The sequence below is a fragment of the Polyodon spathula genome, chromosome 4, assembly GCF_017654505.1.
Source record: "Polyodon spathula isolate WHYD16114869_AA chromosome 4, ASM1765450v1, whole genome shotgun sequence".
NCBI lineage: Eukaryota > Metazoa > Chordata > Actinopteri > Acipenseriformes > Polyodontidae > Polyodon > Polyodon spathula.
Genome location: NC_054537.1, coordinates 93,912,985 through 93,935,026, shown reverse-complemented (window position 1 = coordinate 93,935,026; position 22,042 = coordinate 93,912,985). Strand labels below are relative to the sequence as shown.

Here is a 22,042-nt window from a genome sequence, read left to right as displayed (position 1 = left end):
GTTTTATGAGAATGTGAGTGTCAGTTCTTGTCTTGTCAGCATTAAATGAAATAATGTGTTGGGTGACATTTCATGTAGTTCATCAGTTTCTGATTTACTCTGGCATCAATGCTCTCTGTCTCTCTTTCTACCAACTGCTGCAATGTAGAAATGTAGGTACAAATTCAAATGATCTGGATTTAGTTTGGCCAGCACACTCCCACTGTCTTTCCTTTTAATATTAAGACAGCAAATTTGGGGTTCAGTGCTGCACCTTATAGACTGTACTGAAGCATTCATGGGGTTCCCTAATTGTGATTGCAGCTTTTCTATCTGGCTTGGTGAAATCAATTTCGTGCTTTTTGATGGGCTGCTTTGAGTTGTCACTAAGCATACCTGGGTGGTTCAGTGAATTGTGGCAGGTCAGACTGGGGGCTTCCTTTAACTTGATTAGGGAGAAGTAGGGATAGATACATGGGGTGCAGCACAGGGGTTTTGGTGATGTATATTACAACGTATTATTATTATTATTTAGCAGACACTTTTATCCAAAGCGCCTTATAGAAAATTAAACAAAATATAAAAATATATAAATAACAGGCAATAAAAATGCAATACAAACTCATATATCAATATATACAAAATAAATATAAAGGAAAATACAAAAACATATATAAATAGGAATTTACAAACTTGTGCTAAGATGTTAATGCACATTTGTACTGGGAGCAATGACACACTTGCTGCTACAGTTGCTTTGCTTTGCTTTGATTTAGCATGCTGGTACTCACGAATAAAACAATTCACAGCGCAACAGTAGCACAGTTTTTTTAGTACTTCTTGTATGGACAGTCACAATGCGGCAAACCACCATGACAATAACATGCGTATGAATGTACATTGCACTGTACCCAAATGGTTTCAAAACAGAAACCATGCGTAACAAACGTGTTTTGTGCGAGTGGAGCCACGGAACAGCTACGTGCAAAGCCTGTTCCAGAAATATGCCTGAATTTACTCAAATTAATAACTACAAAAAAGGACTGTCCTACAATACCCTATTCTTCTTCTGACATACCAAGGGCTTAATACAACTTTAACTGTAAAAATTGCAACGAACCATAACATCATTGCACAATAGTTGGAAAGACCGAAGTGGGCCGGACTGTGTTCACTCCCAAGGCTTTAAAAAGTCGCAGTATATCCGCTTGTCAGCTGCAAAAAAGTAAACAACAGGCAGTGTCTACTGATAGAAGTAACACAAGGACACGGAGTGTTTAATAGAACCAGAGCTGTTCTGTTTATTGCATTAGGAGAAGATCGCATCCACGTTTTCCGGGCTATTTGAAAAGGTAAGAAGATTTTTTTTACATTGCACACACTAGTTGACCACTTTGAGTTTCACACCGAATCTTAGCTATATGAAGTTACCTATAGTTTTTTTTTTTTTTTTTTTTTTTTTTTTTTTTTTTTTAAGCACAACTATAGTCCGATACGGAAGATTTTCAAAGCGAAGTATCAAATACAGTGCAGACTACATGCAAATTAGTGTAGGCTACGTGTGTTAATTTGTTCAAGCCCTTTAGTTTGTATATGTTGCAGTGTTATGTCAGTTCCAGTTATGCATCGATATATTTAGATTGGAAAGAATGCAGATGTCGAAATTGCGTATTTTACTATGACTTATAGAGACAATGTTTTAGTATAATGAATTACACGGAATTGTTTAAGCTGTCTGAATCCAGAATTACTGTTACATTACTTAGGGAAACCCCGCTGCAGAGTGATGCAACAGTTGCAATTAGTTTGTACATGTTTTACTTGCCGTTCAAAACTGAAGTTAATGTTTTATTTATATTTCTGACGAGTTAATAACTACGGTACTTTTAGTATGTCGTACCACTTAAACAGTTTTCACAAACCCAGTACGAATCCACACACCGGCGGAGGGCGGGCGGGAACCCGGGATCTCTCGCACTGAAGCATAGCGCTGATACCGCTGTACAAAAAAGCCGGCTCCTTTGCAAGGAGCATATATCAGGCTTGTGTCTTCATGCGAGAGGTCCCGGGTTTGCGCCGGCCGACCGCTTGGGTGTGGATTGCCTCGCCCTGTGTGATGCGTCTGCCTGCGCGTTAACCAGACGCTGGACGCCGGTACCCCAGCACACACTTGTCTGACTATAGCCTGGTGAACAAGAGGTGGACTTGTAGGGGAGGGGAGAGTAGATACACCGGGGAAGGCAGCAGCAGGACTGGAAGGTGACACCAATGTGGTGATCTCAGTTAACACAGGCGGAGGGCGGGCGCGAACCTGGGACCTCTCTCACTAAAGCATAGCGCCAGTACCGCTGTATAAAAGAGCCGTGCTCTATTGTGTGGCACTATGGTAAGCTTTCTCCCACTTTTCTGCTGTACAGTATTTATATTACCAGTGATGTGCATATAATTTAGCTTTACCATCGTGTTATTGTCATTGTTTTCCAAATAGAACTGTACCAAAATGGTGTTTAAGGTTCTAATCTGTCATTAAAATAATAATAATAATAATAATAATAATAATAATAATAATAATAATAATAATAATAATAATAATAAAAATATTTATGCCCTAGCAATTTATTATAAAAAAAGACACTTCTTGTTTTCCTTGAATCCTCTGTATTGGTTCAGTCAGTGACATTTCCACTCAGAGGAGATTTGTTGGGCCAAATAGTTTGGAAAGTGGGAGAGTAATTTGAGATGAAGAACCTGATTAGATTAATAATGTTACAAAATTCAGTTGTGCAAGCAAATCCCTTGTTACAAATCTTGCTTAACAAAAGCTGCAAGCTACAGTACAAAAGGTGTTTTCTTTCTTTCTTTCTTTCTTTCTTTCTTTCTTTCTTTCTTTCTTTCTTTCTCCTACCCCCTATAAGAGTGAACATTGGCAGCAGTCCTGCATGCACTTCGACTTGGTGGCCTAATGGAATGGAACGTATTGAAATCCATTCTACAGTGTGGCATATCTTTAGTGATATAGTGGAGGCTGACCAATGAATTGTACATTATGTGTGGTGTGGGTGTTTTTTTTTTTTTTTTTTAATCATGTAAGCGTGCATGCTCTTGAAATGTCTGTCTGTCTTCCTTCTGTATTCTTGTGATCTACCCAGGACATATGAAATTTGTTTTATTATGGTGTTGTAGAAAATTAGTTTATTTTCTGTCTGTTCTGTTCACAAATTAAATGCTGAGCGAAGCCATTCGCTCAGCTCAACCAAACTCCACCTCTCTGTTTATTTTCCTGTCTCTGGTCTGACGCCACCCACTCCGGCTGTCTTTGTGACATTGGCTTACACACTTTTTTACATAAAGTGAGTGCTCTTCTGATAACGCAATTGCTAGTCACTCATGTTTATACTGTTCGTGTCTGAAATGATACCTTAAAGGATTTTTAACTGCATCTCCACTCTCCTAATGAACAACAATTCATGGGTGCACAGTATTACACTTCGGGTGCACCTTTCTAACCTACAGTAGTAGCTCTGGTATCAAACAATGGTATACAGGATAATCCTTATTTAATTAAGGTGGTAGGTTGTAATTAATGACTAAAAACAGTAAAGTAGAATATTATGTAAACCCTGGATGTAAAGATTAACCTCCAGATCTTTACACAAGGTATTTAAGCAAGGAAGTTAGTTAAGAATAAAGTGCGCTGAATGTGTACACAGTATTTTCATGTTCACTGAAATCTCAGTGCACTGGCTGAGTTACTACAGTATAACTACCATGTGGTTTTTACAACAAGCACATTATTATCAAGAAGTCAGCAGGTGAATGAAAAACATGTTAAACCTTATTAAATGACTGACCTGGTTTTCTTAAATACTCTATCATGCTGGTTTCACCAACCCCGATTTCAATATAGCAGTAGTCTTGGACTGCTTTATTTAAAGGAACATTAGTTGGAACATGAGCTATCCCTGAGTTTTATTATCAATGCATTGGTAAGCTGATATTAGACCTTGCAATAATGTAGTCAACACTGGGTGGAAACGAACAGTACGTTTTTGTTGTGTGGTTGGTAACTAATCTGTTTGTATGGGCATGGAAGGTAGGTTTTGCTAGAAAAGGATAATTGACCAAACTGTTTTGTAGCCTATGTGCTGCAGTACATCTTGCTAGAAGGACTTTGCATTTTCATGTAAAATCTGCATGACCAGCTTTTTGGCCATCATTCTTTGTTGGCTTGTTTTGGTCCTTTCTGTTATATTCCAGAATAGTGAAGCCTATAGATACTGCTTTATATCCACAATAGCTTACTCATGACACTTAAAAACAATACGAGCCATAAAATATTTGAAAAATAATTAGTTCAAGCCAGCTGTAACCTGTGCCTTGCACAAGACATCCCAAAAGTTAGTCAAGAAACATGTGTGCTATTGAATTTTATTACATTTCTTTTAGTATTTCTAAGCAGTTTCACTCCTTTCTCATGGAATTGTTTCTCTTTGCATATTTCAACTTTTTGGAGAAATGGTTCCTTATTCTCTGATTAAGGCTTTTATAGATGTATAACTTGTGTATAGGGTCGTTGATCAGATTAAGTTGCTTAGCAGTTTTAGTTTAATTGCTGCCAGGTGTGTTCTGAAGTAGTCTGCTTCTTGTACTGTATGCACAGCTAAACTGTAGATTAATAAGCCACACTTGCAATTTCTGAAAGCAGTCTGTTATTGGGCTAGTATGTATGTTACACCTGTTTGTAAATGCAATCTCTAAATCTAAATGTCAGACACCTGCTTTAATAAAATTAACTGAGACAACCAACTCTGCCAGTTGACATGGTTGTGTGTTTTTTTTTTTCTTTAAATACGTTTTGCCCAGTGGATTTATGAAACTTTTCTAGTCAGCTTTTCATGCCTTGTGCAAAACTGTAGGCTATGGAGTGAGGGATTTAATAAATAAGCTCATGCTATAAAAAATAAACACAAAACTGGTGGATTTGTGTGGTACTAAGAGTCTCGATATAACCCATATGCAGACAGTCACTGTCCTAGAAGTGTGTTACTGTATACAGATTTATTAGTACTACACAAGTTAAAAATCCAGCCAGACTTGTTTTCTAATCAACCTTTTATTTAGTCCATTGTCGATTTCTTTGAAGAGGGAAAGGATTAATAAAGAAAATAAGTGGCTGAGGTAGCAGGTGGTTGTGATGTCAAGGTTTTAAATTGACTTTGTAGGCAATTGGAATTCCGAGAGGTGCATTAGGTGTATGTATGTATGTGTGTGTGTGTATATATATATATATATATATATATATATATATATATACATATATACACACATATATATACATATACATATATATATATATATATATATATATATACATATATATATATATCGCAGAATACACTTGTGCTTGGATTGGTTGAAAGATCTTGAGCATACATACATACATATATTTTTTTAAACTGTTAACCATGCTGATATGGGGAATACAGCACAGTAAAAACGGAAAGTGGCACGGTTGATATCATGAATGGGGTTTGTCTCTGTCGCAGAATACAAAACTTGTGCTTGGATTGGTTGAAAGATCTTGAGCAGTCTATAAAGTAGGTTTAGTGCTTGCGTATGTAAATAACTGTAATGTGTGTGAGTGTATACACTGTGTGTGTGTGTGTGTGTGTGTGTGTGTGTGTGTGTGTGTGTCCCAAGACATTTTAACACATGTAATTTTAGATTAAGATGTAAAACAAAGTACTGCAGTAAAAACAAATATGAAAGGATAGTAACAGTTCTGTACATCTTCATTTCAGATGTCATTAATCAATTTCTTTCCTTTTCGTAATACCTTTGATAGAGATGTATATGAACGACTCCAAACTCATTTGCCACCAAATACATTTCACGTATTGCTTGTTTGAGTATTTGTCCCAGCACTAATAAGGCACACACAGTGTATTTATTTAATTGTAGTCTTTTCAAAGCTGTTCTTATTGAAGAAAATGTACTAATCGTTCCTTGTAGATATTTCAGTTCTGCCAATCTACCACGACCTTGCATTCTACTTCGAGGTCACACGATGAAAAGCAAAAGCGCTGATACCGTAGGATTGTTGTTTATTTTTTTGGGGGTGAAAATATGTATCCCTGGTACTGTAGTGGATAGTAAATGCAAATATCTTCACTGCATATTATCAATAGTATATTTTATTAAGGGAATGCAGCATTTAAGAATTTTTAAACAAATAGTCTACTCATTAGTCATGAAGATAGAAGCATTTTACTCTCAACTTTAACAGCCTGTGCTTGTAGTTGTACTTTGCACATGTAGGTGGTGACCTAAACCTAGAATGACGTTGGCAATTCAGCAGTGTTAACGGATCACAGAAGTCAAATTAAATAATTTCATGGCATCTTGTTTGTTCGCCAGTGCTGGCAACAAGACATGTGCTGTCTCTAAAGAAAACAAGAGCTTTTAGTTCCACTGTAGATCTGTTATCACCACCAGCCTCTTCTTTCATGAGGAGTTCACATGGCTCAGTGTTGGAATCTGTGTGGGGACGGGGGGACGACTGCTTTAGACTACAGAACAGCATGGTTAAAGAACTTAATTCAGCTTTAATAGTGTGGTCACAGATACAAATGCCTGTCTTGTTTCTTTAAATTCTCTGGGTTCAGTGCATTTTTTGTTGCACCACAGTCTGTATTGCAGGTAGAAATTGCTCATGTTGTAAATGGGGAGGGGGTTACATTTAGGATAAGGGCTAAGTTTGTGCATTTATGAATTGGATCAGGTTGATTATTCTAAACAAACAACCAGTACTACTTGATTGCACAAACAAAACAATAGTTGCAGTGCTAGTTTTGATTAAATTGCTTTCTAAAACAATTGGCAGAATGGGCTGTTTATAACCAGGAAACACTATCAGTTGAGTGAGAAGTAACTAATCATCTCCCCTCTACTGTACATGCTGGAAGTAGTTCATTGCAAGTTTAGTAATTCATTAACATCACTGCAAAACAAATAACAATCCATGGCGAGCTAATGAATATTTCTTATCCTAAATGCTTTTTGACAGTGGTCTGTTACCACAGTTAACGCTGCCAATAACTTGACAACCTGATACTTCAAAAAACTCTGATACAACCTAGGTCCAGAACCTTCTTCAAAAGCAGTTGATTTTTGGTCAATTTTTCCATGTAAAGTAACACTTGGAGTGCCCATCTGTTTTTGCTGCTCCTAACTGTAGTTAATCCTAGAAATTTCTGGTGATGCAGTAAAAGGGTTAAATTTAAAACAAGATTCCCAAAACTGCGTGTAGCCTTTCTTCCTGTAAAATTCCCCAAAAAATAAAAACAGCTGCTGTTGTGGTTTTCAGCAACTTCCTGCTTTGACACAAGCTGTGCCAGATATGCATCTCTGTACAGGAAAAGGATGAGCGTAACCTTTAGAAACTTCTTTTTTTTTCTCCTGAACAATGTGCCTTTTGTACATTTTAATTTAATCTAGAGTCCAAAAGTCATTTACAGATATTTTTCAACAATCAGGCTGTTTGAGTATCTGACACAGGTAAAATGATGGCGCTTGCAGTGCTTCATATTTTTATGGAAACTACTCTGGCAAAATATAACTCTACCCTTTGTGTTTTATGGATGATAAGACTTACTGCTTTGATATTGGCTTTATATTCAGAACTCAACTTTATTCTATGATTCTCTTGGTTAAGTTCATTCAAGGGGATTGTACAAGATTTGAGGCAGTTGTTATACTTTTATTGAAAGTGCAATCAAAATTCTGGTAAAAATAACTGCAAGTGCAAATGACAACTGTAGTGTGCAAACCAAATAAGTGGTGCTTTTCATGTTTAAAATTACAGTTTTTTTTCACTTTAACATGCGAAGTCTGGATCTATGTACTGTCAATACTATGGAAAAGGGCAGTGCATTCTAACAGTTAGGTATCATTACTGCAACACTCTTTATGGTGGACTTCCATCACGTGCAATAAACAGATTGCAGCTCTGGAACTGTCTCCCAGCTTTAGTGCTTGCAGCACCCACAGTCGCTTGCTTCAAATCAACTCTCAAGACCCACTTGTTCTCTCTTGCTTTCAATGCTCTTCAAGCCTGATATCTGTTATTAGCTGTTGTCTAAATTGCTATTTCAGGTTTTTTACTCCATCTTAATCGTATAATTCTGCTTGACACACGCATCCACAATGTCTAGAATTCACATCCTAGCCTTGTATTTTACTGTTTGTATTTAATGTATGTTTTTACTGTTTGTATTTAATGTGCTATGCCTTGTATTTTAATGTATTATGTATTCCTCACTATCTTGTATAGCGCTTTGTGATGGTGTTCCACTTTGAAAGGCACGATGTAAAATAAATGATTGATTGATCATTCTAACATGGAATATTTTACATGTATTTATGCATGTATCTATTTATTCCCATTTTTAATTCAATTTCTTGTGGTAATTGTTTCCATAATAGGTTGAATCCATCATGACTACTGAAAGGCAGGATTCAAAGCAACTGCTGGTTGACAGAGAATTGCCGGTATGTTTATTCTAACTTCGATGTGCAGCCAACTGTTCGACACCCTAACCCTAACCCTAACAGCAGGACATCTTTTTACACTTATGAGTTCTCTGAAATAATATTGAAAAAACAAAAAAAACCTAAAATCCTGCTATGTCGTATTCACAGGGATGTAAGGGTTAAATAAATGTCAGTAGCCATCTACAGCATTCTGTATTTTAATCTGTCTCATTGCGTGGCTTACTGTGAAGGCTAAATCCAATGTGGCCGTATGACTAAATTACAGATAAAGACAAACGCAAGGCCCTAATCATAAAATAAAAACATGACCACAAAGGAATTTAAAACCTAAAATAGTAATAGAAATATATTGAAATTGTGTTTCCAGCTGAGACAACTATTTTGCTTGTTTACTGTTTTTTTACCTGTTCAGAGCTAATACAGTGTATTTTTATATCAGAGCTCTGCTGTGCAAAGTACAGTAGTTTATTAACCTACCCTTCATCTGCAGGGTAGTACTCCATAGAAACAAAGAGAAATCATTAACCTGAAACTAAAAATAAGAATTGTGGATGCATTAACTCCTTGAGCTGTTTAGGGCTGCGTTCAACTACGCAAATGTCTGCAGAATGTGTTGACAACCCCTACCCTATGCAAAAGAAAGGTGTTCACCACTCACTGTCTAGAAACATTTTGCAAATGTCTGTGTTGATGAACACAGTAGACTTAATTATTCAATGTTACTTGATCCAACGCTAAGTTGTGGGACCATATTTTGAAGTTTGTGTAATACGCCAGATACAGATGCCAAGTACATTTGTACATAATGAAGGTACTAAAGTGTGTGTGGATGCATGTATGGGGCAGTGATTACTAACACATTGCATTCACAGCACACTAGAGAACATTATTGTAGGTCCAGTCAAATAGTTTTAAAGTCCACTGCTTAAACTTCATTTTTTTGTTGTATTATGTTCATTTTAAACAAGAGAGTTAGAGTTTTGTAAATTCCAGAAAGAGAATTGCATTTATATAACTGTTCTATTTGAGTATGGATGCTTGAAAGCAGTCCAGTCTTTAGCATAGCAGTGCAACACATTGGAATCCACATACCCCAGTGATGTGTGTACTGTGATTTAATGCAGACCACCATATTGTCTAGATTTACACCTCGGTTCATAGTGTTGTTTTTAGAGGGCTCCCAACTCCCAGTTACAGTAACACTCTAGTCTTCTGATACCGCAGACCTCATTTACCAGACACTGCACAGGATACAGTGATTTCCTGGATTGAATAAATGACTATTATAGTACATTTCCTGACGGTATTCCTAATAGCCAATACTAAATTAGATCTCTGTAGAATATCAACTTCATTGCGGAAGAGGAATCCTTATCTGTTGCTGGCTTTACTGAATTAGCTTTAGAGCAAATCTGTTTTGGTTGTCTTTATGTAAAGTTTGACACAAACTGTTATTCACAGAGGAATTTAAATGTCTACTTTAAATATGGGGAAAATTCTTTTACCCTTTGCATTTGCATGATGACATCTCTGTGCATAAAACTTATGAAAGAATGGAAATAAAATTTGAAAATCTGGTAGTCAGCATTGTGTGTTTCAGTGATCCACTAGCATCTACCCCTAACTCCCTCTAGGCAGAGTGATTTGTTTGCAGTGATTTGGAGGTTACACGGTTTTGTCTTCACATTAATAGTTTTGTTTTGTTTCACAGGGGCTAAGAGAAGCCATGCAAGAGTTTGTCACCAAGGCAAGTGCATTTTATATTTATTTTTGCTGGGGTAGGTAGTAATATATATGTTGTTGCTCAAGCACTAAAGGCCTATATACCATAATGCACTCCTAACAGAATCTGAAGAGGAACATCACTGAAGAGGAGATTATAATATAGCTGTGTGGCAGGATGGCTGGTGGTGGTGACGTCAGGCGAGGAAGTAAAGACTGGGTGAAACTGAGCCGCCGCTGCACTCTGTGTTTATTCACAAATAATACTTTTAAATAACAACACTCAAAACAAATGGAAGGGCACAATGGCCAAACAAATTCCCTAACAGTATCATGTGCTGGTTACAACTCCCAGCACCCGTAACCTTTACTGTAGATTAGTTTAGTTTATGCAACAGACCTATCGTCCTGCTTCTGACACTCTCCAACCTGCACTGCAAAACAGTAGGTCTTTTTTACTTTACAAAGTAGCTAGCAGTTATCCTATTAACCCCTCGGCCATAGCTTTGCATGTGTTTTAAATATAAATGTGTCTGTCAACTAACACTAGCACTAGCTGATCAGTCACACATTCCCACGAGCGTACTTTAAAACAAACAACAATACCAAATAATGGTGGACAGCTTTTTGTCCACCCTGCAAATAACAACACATTTATACAAAATAACAGCATCAATAGTCAACATCAGTGCGCACTAACACATATATGCAACGGGGTGGGCACCTTGCCACAAGCTGTCAAAAAGGGAAATAACTAAAAAAAAAAACTAAAATAAGAAACCATGTGAAAAGTATTAAAGTAAAAAATGTAATTACTCCCATCACTATAGTCTAGATATTACAAATAATTTATTATATGACCTTTTTCATATTTCAGAGATTCAAATGCTTCTAAACCAATAGCAGCCTGTCTGGACAGGGCACTCAATCAACGATGAAAGTCTGATTTTTATATTCCACGATTTAACGAAGTATGAAATCATGTAATAGAGGCTGACTAATCACATGGTATACTTTAAGAAGTCTCGTACTGTGTTTTAGTGCCCAGTTTGGTGCTGTTTTGTCTTCACTGACGACATGTCGGCGATGACAAAAACCGCCCCTTGTATGGTGAAAAATCATTGACGACATATTGTCTGCGACAAATCGCCTTGTGTATGGTGGTCTAAAAAGTGTAGTGAGCTCTAAGCACCCTATTGATAGGGATAAATAGTATTTTATGTGGTATTTTAACCTGTTTACAAGTTAGTTAAGTGAAGTCAGACTCATGCAACACATTCCTGCTATGTGGTACATTGCAGTTAAAGATGATGTTCATTTAGAATGCATACGTATTTTTTTAACGGATGGTAATCCTGTGCTGATCCTCTAACGGATTACTGTGCTTCAGATTTCCAGAGCAGTGTTTAATATTCACAAGAGCCATGCTATTGGCACAAGTGAAGTACCATCTGTTCTCTGTGCTTTGCACTGGAGACACTAACTTCACGTAGACAACATCTCTAGTTAAATGGGATTAGTGAAGCTGTAAAGCTGATCACTTGTATTAAGGCATCAATGTATGTGTGTATGTATGTATATATATGTATATATGTATATATATATATATATATATATATATATATATATATATATATATATATATATATATATATATATATATATATATATATATATATATATATATATATATATATATATATATAATTGTCCTCACATGTGGCATAATATATGTTTTATTTAATTTCCATTTACTATTGATAATTCAGTGCACCATGCATACTGAGCTTTTTTCACAAATGGATTTATTTAAATACTTTGCAGGAAATTTGCCATCAGTATTTACCATGAGTAACATGTGCCTCATCTTTCTTTTTATAAGTCTAAACAAGAAACATACTGTAACGCACTTACATTTTAAGTTATAACTTAAGAACTTGGATTGAGCATTCCTTATCACGTGCTAATAGTTCATATTAACATATGTTTATGTGAGTTATGGCCACAGAACTCCCACATTTGATTAAACTTTGCATAAACCTTTATTGCATATAGTTTCCGTGTGTGTATAGTTCACAGTGAGCTCTTGAACGCCATGGTTGTGGTTCAAACTTCAAAAACACAAATTTCAATCAATGCAAGGGAAAACTTAATCAAGTGTAAAAACATTCTGCTTGGGAGTTCAGCAGTGTATAGTGGTTGCAGTCACTGGGGAGCTTTGCTCTGTGAAAATAAGTGTATCATGCTTAACATTTCCAGTTTCAGTAATACTCTAACGGTATCAAAAATAACTAATAATAATAACAAACGGGTTGCACCTTCAAAGCTGTAGATGCTTGCCTGACTTTGTTTTTGAACTAAAGAGAACCGGGATTCTCCAGCTAATCAAACCCCCTGCTTTTGACTGATCCAATTTAGAGATCTCTACGTCCTGAATTAGCTTGCTTTGGTGCAAGGAACCATGGGAGTCACAAGCTTATGCAGAATAGCAGACAGCAGGTGTATAAAACCGTGATTTCAGCAGAGTTCCAGCTAAATACCTTAGCTGGCTTAAACCGATTTGAATCAATCCCTCACTACACTACACCACAATGATTTTGGACGATGAAGACTCTGTATTTGCAGAGATTGCAAGTGCTGTAAGTACAGGGCCTTTTAATATCAACAATATTTAACAGGACTGAAAATGTATTGAAGATGGAAGCAGACCGTTCAGTGGTGTTCTTGTGTGGTGTGGGGTGGTTTTTTTGGTTTTCATTTGGTTGACTGCAGCACACTGATAACGTGAAGTGCAATGGCTGTTTAACAGCTTAGCTTGCAAGGGTTTAATTTACTAACCTGTAATCGAATTAGTACATTCATTTTTCTGATTTGTTTATATTCCATTGCTGGACAATTTTTGAAAATGTTTCACTTTCTGTAGTTGAGGAAATATCCATTCAAAAAGCATGCAGAGTTGGTTTTCTTGGCAGTATACTGCACTTAATGTATGCTTTGTTTGCTAAAGTATTTATCAAGTTACAGTAGCATCTGTGTTTTATGCTTTCTTCTACTTAATGTATCAGCATTAAAGTCAAGAAAAGATTGGGCATTCCTTGGCACTAGGTCTTGAGGGTGTGAGACTAGTTCATAGCCAGAAAGAGTATAGTCTCCTAAGGCATGGCAGTGTTCAATATTAATACTGGTGCCTCCATATGAAAACATTTTATGCTGCAATCCTTCAAGAGATCTGGATGTGAAGATGTTCTGGGATTGTTCATTGTGCAGTACTAGAAAGACATCAGCTAGCTTACCAACTGCCAGTCTCCTTGCTACTTTTGTGCCTTATTTAATGTTGGCATTGGAAATCATTCTGAAATAGTGATCTCCTGGACTGGATAGAGGGGATAGTCACCCCATCGTCATCATCTGTTTGTATCTGCCTCTGCTAATTGGTACTGCAAGAACTTGGATTCTCCAGTTATCAAAAAATTCTATGTAGGCTCTTGATGAAAGATGCACTTTTTAACTGATCTTTAATATTCCATAGGAACATGATATTGAGACCCCACACGGTGTCATCCATGTCACCATGCGAGGACTACCCAAAGGGAATAGACCTGTCATCTTGACCTACCATGACATTGGACTGAATCGTAAGTCTCCACAGTAATACAATTCTGCAATGGGGTAACTTTTATTAGGCTTCCAAGTCAAAGGCTGGGAAGCCTATTGTTGTTGTTAAGATTATTATTATTATTATTATATTATTATTATTATTATTATTTTTTCTTCCCAAAACTTTAAACTGCTGCTGCTTCAAGGCTGTGTGACTGATCAGGTTCTGGCTTGGCAGGTAACAAGCTGGATACACTGGCTGTCTGATGCTGAGAATTTTGCTGCTGCGTCCTTGCAATTGGCGCTGTGACGCATTTTTCGATAAAACTTTTTAGAAATCTTCTTCTTGGGAACCGGTGAAGCGATTGATCCGACACTTGGCATATATCATCAGCATCTAAACCCTCGTCAAGTTTGCAAACTTTAACGAAATGCGCCCTTAACAGCAAACTGCTGCTATTTGAACACAGTTTGACCAACAAACTCCAAACATGGTAGTTATTGCCCCAGTAACAATGGAATACAAATATGTCAAAATGGTTGTGTTTTATAAAACAGGATGGCCGCCAGGTATATGTTTATGTCTGAAATTTCAAACTGCCTCAGTTGACAAACGGTTTGCTTGACTAATTCAAAACTTCACAAGCATCACCCTTGACACTCTAGCAATACAAACTACTTTTAAGAAACTGGTGTTAAACTGAAATGGCAGTGCGACACATTTCTTCTTCAAACCTCCTGAAGTGTTGTTCTTTGGCACCGTTAAAGTGATTGATCTGACACTTGGCAGATATTATCAGCATTCAAACCTGCTTGCAAAGCAGAAGCTGCTGTGATACAGTTCAATAGTAAAATGGCTGCCGCAAATTTCACTGAAACGCGCCCTTAACAGCAGACTGCTTTTATTTGAAAACCCACTGACCAACAGACTCCAAACTTGGTAGGCATTGTTCTGGGGATAGCGGAATACAAATATGTTAAAATGGTTATTTTTCATGAAACAATATGGCTGCCACTCCTACATTTTCTTCTTATATTTAAAACTGCTTCAGTTTAAAAATGGTTCACTTGATTAACTCCAAACTTGAAAATCATTGTGTCTGTGTTGGTAAAACTTACATTTTCAAAAATGGCATTTGTGCGTTAAACAAGATGGCTGCCTAATGCATTTTTGGGAAAAAAACTTTTTGTGTGGAACGAAAAATCTTCTTGTGTGGAACTGTTGAAGTTGCTGATTTTAAACTTGGCATATTGAGATCTAAACACGCTTAGACTGGTACTGATACTGGGGCTTGGGAGCCGTAAAACTTCCTGGCAGTTCTAGTTGTTGTTGTTGTTGTTATTATTATTATTATTATTATTATTATTATTTAAATTTATTTTACTACTTATTTTATAGTTTCTCAAGGAAAATACATGAAAGTATGTTTTAAAACCCTTTTATTATCACACAAACAACATAAACTTAAACATAAACAGAACATTTTCCTTGCTGACCAAAAAGCCTTCACCAGAAAGATGAACATCCTGGATAATCTTTCCAATTTTTAAAGTAACTTTGCATTATCCATATATGTAGTTTTCTTTTAGGATGTTTCGGACATGAGCCCATCAGCTTAAACGCCACAGAGTCCAGTGAGTTGTTATATACAGTCAACTGTCATTGGAACAGAATGAATAAACCAAAACCATCTCTCTTGCTAAATTGTGTTTTTTTTTTTTATTTGCGATAATAGGCAAAGATGAATTGAGATGAGCAGCAGGTTTACAACTTGTTTAGAGCTGCAAAACTCCTTCTCTTCCAGATAAGTCTTGCTTCAATTCCCTCTTCAACTTCGAGGAAATGCACGAAATTACCCAGCACTTCGCAGTGTGTCATGTGGATGCTCCAGGGCAGCAGGAAGAAGCCCCTGCTTTTCCAGTAGGGTCAGTATTGCATTTGCATTTCTGCAGGGGTTGTTATATTTCTACAGTTGTTCATTAAAAGTGAACGTGACTAAACACTGACTTCTCAGTAACATAAACCTGAATGAACATTTGTATTGGTCTTTCCAGTTTCTGTTTTACACTCAAAAGAATAACCAAGCTTCCTCTGTTATGAACTGTCTGCATGCCTAGAAGTTAAGTTATACTGCATCAAGATTTGTTGTCAGTAGTTGTTGGAATTTCTCCTGTTTTATTTGTTTTTATGTATTTGATGTTGATGGAGCTATCTATTAGACACCTTTTTCAAACTATTTTGACTTCATTTATTATTGATTTTTAATTTATTATTAATGTGTTATTGATTTATTGTCAAGTGGACTCAATTTAATGAATCTTTTTGCAAGGGGCCAGAACCTATGGCGTCAGTGATTTTGTAAAGCTTTAGTTTTTAATGTTAAGTTTGTTTGTGCCTCATACTTGCCCTTTTTTTTAAAATTTAGTTTTTATTATTAAATTATTTTTGTTCTAGGTATAATTATCCATCTATGGAGCAGCTTTCTGATGTGCTTCCGGTGGTTCTTAACGATTTGGGGTAAGCTCATGTAGAATAAATACATTGCATTAGAAAGATAAGCTGAAATAATTATAAAAAAAAAAAAAAAAAAAAGTTTAAATTGTTATGATAATATTTGCCATCATAGTGAATGAAGATTTAAAAATAAACTAAACTTATTAAACATTTATTTATTTATTTATTCCCATTGCCAAACAGTCTAAAAAGTGTTATTGGAATGGGTGTCGGTGCTGGTGCCTACATCCTATCTAAATTTGCGGTGAGTGATTCATAGTCTTTTACTTTAGTGTTAATGACAGCATTATCCCCATTCATTTAAAACGCTCCATTTAATCTTCCTTCCCATGTGTCATTTAGTTTCAGTGTATTTTTAAATGTAAAATAAGGACATTCATCTTAAGATCCAGGCACATTTTGATAGACTTGAATCCCATTTTACAACTACCTGATTATCTATAAGAGTAAGAATGACTGTTGACCAAGAAACTCACATTTTTTTGCAAGGATATAATATTCCTAACATTGTCTACCACCCAATTATCAATTGTTTTAATTTAAGCTGCTGGTTAGTAATTGGCATTTCTTCATTGCAGCTAAATCACCCTGAATTGGTGGAAGGAATGGTGCTCATTAACATAAATCCCTATGCAGAAGGATTGATCGACTGGGCAGCTAATAAGGTACTAAAAATAAAGTAGATATCAATGAGCAGTGATTTAAGACGACTTCCACAGTGATTATGTAGGGTCACGCTTGGACTTGTGGATCATTGCACAATGTTAGGCTGTCCATAGCAGAATTTCTCATTAAGGATGTATGGATTACGAATCATCTGTGTGCATGTTGTTCTTGTACTTTGGGTGTGATGGCTTAATTTTACAATGTCTCTAGCTAAATGTAATTCAGTACAAGTCACAATTGGAAATAAGGATTTCCAGAATTTAACCAAAATATAAACTACTTTTTTTTTTTTAACCTTGATTTTCAGATTTCTGGATGGGCACATACTCTGCCAGAATCAGTCATTACTCATCTGTTTGGAAAGGTATGTGTTGTGTTTTTTTTAAATTAATTTTTTAAACATACCATGTTGTTTTTAAGATGTATTATTTATACTTGTTATATGAAATGCAAGCAGTTTTTTTTTTCTTTTAGGGCGTGCTTATTACTATATTTTGAAAACTTTTGTAGTTAAGTTTGTGACAAAACACTTGTTTCCACTTCTGAAGTTGCCAGGATATGTGTTTACCACCAAATGACAAAATAAATGTACAGTATATTTTATGTACGAACCAATCACTTTGTGTCAAGACAAAACAAAAAAAATGAAAACAGCTTTTAAAAACATCTATGCTAACTCACAAAAATAGTGAAATATTATTATGCATCTGTAAACCTCTGCAGGGGATTCTTCTTACACATGGGTGGTCTGATGTGCCACCCAATTCTTTTAATTATTTATTTATCCAAAGCGACTTAGAAATGAAGGGGTGAACTGTGCTTCACACCTGCTGTTTCAGAGTCACTTACAATAAGAATTTGAGAATATGAGAATTTACATCTCATCCAAAGGGTTAATAACCAGGGTCTTAAGCTAGTCTGTATGTAAAATGTTTGACGTTTAATTCACTGCAAAAAGTTTGACAGTCGGATTGCAACATTTCATTTTATTTCTGCCCTAGGCTGATGGTCTTACTTTTACTTTTGTCTTTCCCATGCAGGAAGAAATCCATAACAACCACGACTTGATCCAAACATACCGACAACTTATCACCAGCGAGATCAACCAAAGCAATCTTCAGCTCTTTGTAAACTCATATAACAGGTAATTGCTGGTCAAATATTTATCATATTCAAGCAAGCTCATTTTGCACTGGTTGGTTTTGAAATATATTTTAAGGTCATACTTTTTAAAGGCTGAACCAAACATTGCTTCCAATGAATTAAATGTTGTGTTCTTATTGATTTTACTTACTTCTCTTTTATAGCCGAAGAGATCTGGAAATCGAACGACCTATCCCCGGACAATCAAATGTGAAAACCTTGAAGTAAGTTTAACACATCTTGCATAATTTGGATTTAATCTAAGCTCTTGATCAACTCTTTAAAAAACAAACAAACAAAAAAAAAAAAACATTTTTGGCTGTGAGAGGAGTTGAGTTCCTGGCATTTGAGATTCAGCTAACTTTGCTTGTGTTGTATTATAGATGTCCTACACTTCTGGTTGCTGGAGATAGCTCACCAGCTGTTGATGCCGTGGTGCGTATGTTTATACGTACAAATGTTATAGTGGTGTGGGTTTTTTTTTTTTTTTTTTATATATATATATATATATAATAGTTCTTGATATAGTGCAGTAAAATATTGTTTTATTTTATTTAAGGTGGAATGCAACTCTAAACTGGACCCAACAAAGACTACTCTTCTGAAGGTAAGTGATTACAATGAACTGCCCAAATAATTAGAGGCATTACGCTGTGTGTGTGTATATAACCAGGGTCTAATATTTAAGACCACTGGCAGAACCAGTGTAGTTAGAAATATATTGTCGGAGTCGGTAATGCCAATTGTAATGCCAGTTTTTTTTTTTTAATGATTAGTAAATACCTGCTCAACATTCGCAGCTGTAATCTATTAACTTTGACAGCATTGCAGTAAAAGTCCACTAGTCTAAGGCCTCCTGCTATTGGAATGGCTACATATGATTTTTTTTTTTCCAACCCTGTATTTAAGTCTATTATAAAAAAAAAATTCAAAAATCTGCTACTTTTTAAATTGTACAAAAAGTATCAAATCCATAGAAATATGCTAAAAGAATATGGTAGGGATGTCACATGGTTTGACCATTCGACTGTATTTGATGCCCATCCTTTCTGCTTTAGTCTTGTCCTTACCCTAGCAGGACAGTTAAACCAGTGAATTGATACATTTCTGTAATTCAAAGAGGAAAGGCAGATTGCAGTCAAGTATTTTATTTATGTATTTGTAGATGGCAGATTGTGGTGGTCTACCTCAGGTTGATCAGGTATGTATGATGGCTTAAACCCTATGATGGAATAATCTGCAGCAGCGTAAACTTCCCTTGAGCTTGTTGGACATGCAGTGGTCTGTATTAAGTATTTAAAAATATATGTATATATTTTGGTTTTAGGTTGTTTTTTACTTGCAACTCCTGATTTCAACATCTAACTTACTGTACCGGTACTACTATGTTGGTATAAATGCACATGATTAAGATTGAAATTTACAGGATATTCTTGTTTGTCTTTTGCAGCCTGCAAAACTTACAGAAGCCTTTAAATACTTCATACAGGGCATGGGCTACAGTAAGTACTTGAACTCCCTTAAGGAAAGTGTATCCAGTTGTTAATAAAGAGTTGACCTGTATGTGTGTTTCAAGAAAGTACACTTTACTCCAAGGCTTACCCAGACGAGACCTAGAACTAATATCTGTTATGTGCTTGATGGACAGGGTGCTAATAAGGTGTATTGTTTTCTTAAAGTAATGCAGTTAAACGTTCACTTACTTTAGTGTTTCTTTTTATCTTATCAGAATTGGAATATCACTTTAAAAGACCTTCATAGTGTCATCTGACTTTCTAAGCCACTGCATGCTTGCAATAGCTTGACATGTATTGATACTACTCCTTTTAGTCTTAGTCTTGAATTCCCCCAAACTTCAACTTGCTAGTAATTCTTTAATCTACTCCAACAAATGTGATTAATAATGGACACTACATTGTTACAAGTAGTAATAGCATAGAAGTGAACAGAATTCACAATTCTTTTGTTAAGCTTTAGTGATCAGTTTGGCTATGTTTCCCATAATACACAATAGCTATGAGGTGACTAATTCTGCTCTCCATGAACTTGAGGATTTTGTCTGCACTGTAGTGGTGGAGGGGTTTAACATTTTTGGTGTGGCGCATGCCAGCTATTGATGAATTCTCATTTAAAGTATCCAGGAATAGGTCTGTCGGTAACATGTGTGTTGTGTCCCCCATGTTATGGGGGAACACAAATATTGCAGGATGACCCAAATACTTTGTTTTACTAACTATAAAAGCAACCACAATCCATAAACTAATTTCGTATGCATTTGAACTACATGCTTTTGTGTTGGTGGTGAAATGGTATAACCCCTAAGGCTCAGATGCAACGTGATCCTAAAGGAGTGCTAACCAAGAGTTTTACACTTTTTTACACCTGCTCTGTCCCCCATTCACTGTTGTGATTTTATTTATTTTAAGTGCCCTCTGCCAGTATGACTAGACTTGTCAGGTCGCGCACTGCTTCTGGCTCCAGTGTGACATCAACAGAGGGGAACAGGAGCCGAGCTCATACCGGTGAAGGCAGTCGCAGCCGCTCTCACACTGGAGAGGGCAGTAGGAACCGCACCCACACCTTGGACGGCTCTCGCAGCCGCTCACACACTGACACCAACATCGAATCCAACTCTGATCCGACCGTCCCCAAGGCCATGGAGCTGTCCTGTTGAACCACGTCCGGCTCAAAAAAAAAACAACACTGCTACCTGTGTTCCACCGCTGCTTATCACCAAATCAAAATCTCTCCGATTCGACCAAAGGATTTTTTTATCCCGTTTTTGTTTTTAATTCTAGATCAGCTGAGAGCTGTGAACGAGTTTCTTTCCCAAGCTTTTTTTATTTTGACTTGCTGTGCCCTGCCCAGTTTGGTTTATGCCAAAGAGCTTTACATGGAGGATAGTAATAAGACCTCTTCATTTCACCAAATTTAAAACAAGTCTACCATCGCTAAATTGCTCTCCCATATAAATGGCTTCCTTTTGTTGGGAGGCGTGCAGAAGAGACTTAAAAGAAAAAAAAAAAACTAGTGGTCTTAAAATTGGAGCTATATCAAGCTCAATACAGTCCTGTAAATAGTTACTTTCAATAGAAGCAGGGCAGTTGATAGATTTATCATTTGCTTTTGTTCTAGCTGTTGAGGAGATGGTAACTGCATTTCATTGTTTACTCAGATCTCCTATTTGTTTTAAAGCAACCCCCCCCCCTGCCTATCAGCAGTGGGGTATGCTTCTAACACTCTGCAACTAATTTCTTGGTGGAATTGAGATAGGTAATGCTTTTGAAGCTAGCTAGCTAGCTTTGTGTTTTGCAGTGGTTTGAGCCATTTGGATCAAAATAATGGCAGATGTCCTCGGCTACACTACACTGTTTTTGATAACCTGAATTCAAGGTGTTTTTTTTTTTTTTTTTTTTTTTAAATCTCGTACATACTACAGAATGGTAATGTCTTTGTAGTTTGTAAGCTTTAAAGTTCTGTTTGCTTTGGGTTTTTAATATTCTTGAAATTTTCATTTTTAAAGCTTCTTGAAAGTGAAAAATAAACACTTGGCAAATTATTAATGTACTGCTATTTTGTAAATTACATTGTTCTATGCAATCTTTTTTTTATAAATCTGTACTGGTGTAAAAGCAATGTTTAATGTTTGATTAATTATAACATACTATGGGATGAGCTGACTTGCTTACTGAAAAAGCTTAATATTTTAATAAAGTTGTAACTATTGATTTAAATTTGCTTTATAGAAAAAATAAAATGGACTTTGTAAAGATACAAAATTGTAAAGGAAGAAAATCAGTTTTCCTAATGACAAACATTTGTATTTATTTAAAAATAAAATGTGTAACATTGCAAATGTATTACTTT

General features: G+C 36.1%; 1 protein-coding gene across 2 annotated transcripts; it reads left to right on the top strand.

Moving 5' to 3' along the window:
• Positions 1-1,114: 1,114 nt before the first annotated feature.
• LOC121315150 (protein NDRG1-like) lies at positions 1,115-22,035 on the top strand. 2 transcript variants are annotated; one of them, XM_041249118.1, is made up of 16 exons: positions 1,115-1,331; positions 8,464-8,529; positions 10,244-10,279; positions 13,784-13,889; positions 15,657-15,777; positions 16,307-16,369; positions 16,550-16,610; positions 16,945-17,031; positions 17,340-17,396; positions 18,073-18,176; positions 18,340-18,399; positions 18,559-18,610; positions 18,735-18,782; positions 19,341-19,376; positions 19,626-19,677; positions 20,602-22,035. In XM_041249118.1, the coding sequence occupies exons 2-16, from the start codon at positions 8,476-8,478 to the stop codon at positions 20,847-20,849; spliced, it is 1,185 nt and encodes a 394-aa protein (XP_041105052.1). In that variant the 5' UTR covers positions 1,115-1,331; positions 8,464-8,475; the 3' UTR covers positions 20,850-22,035. The 2 variants fall into 2 exon arrangements, with proteins under 2 accessions (XP_041105052.1, XP_041105051.1); XM_041249117.1 differs by lacking the exon at positions 1,115-1,331 and adding an exon at positions 2,343-2,365.
• Positions 22,036-22,042: the final 7 nt, after the last annotated feature.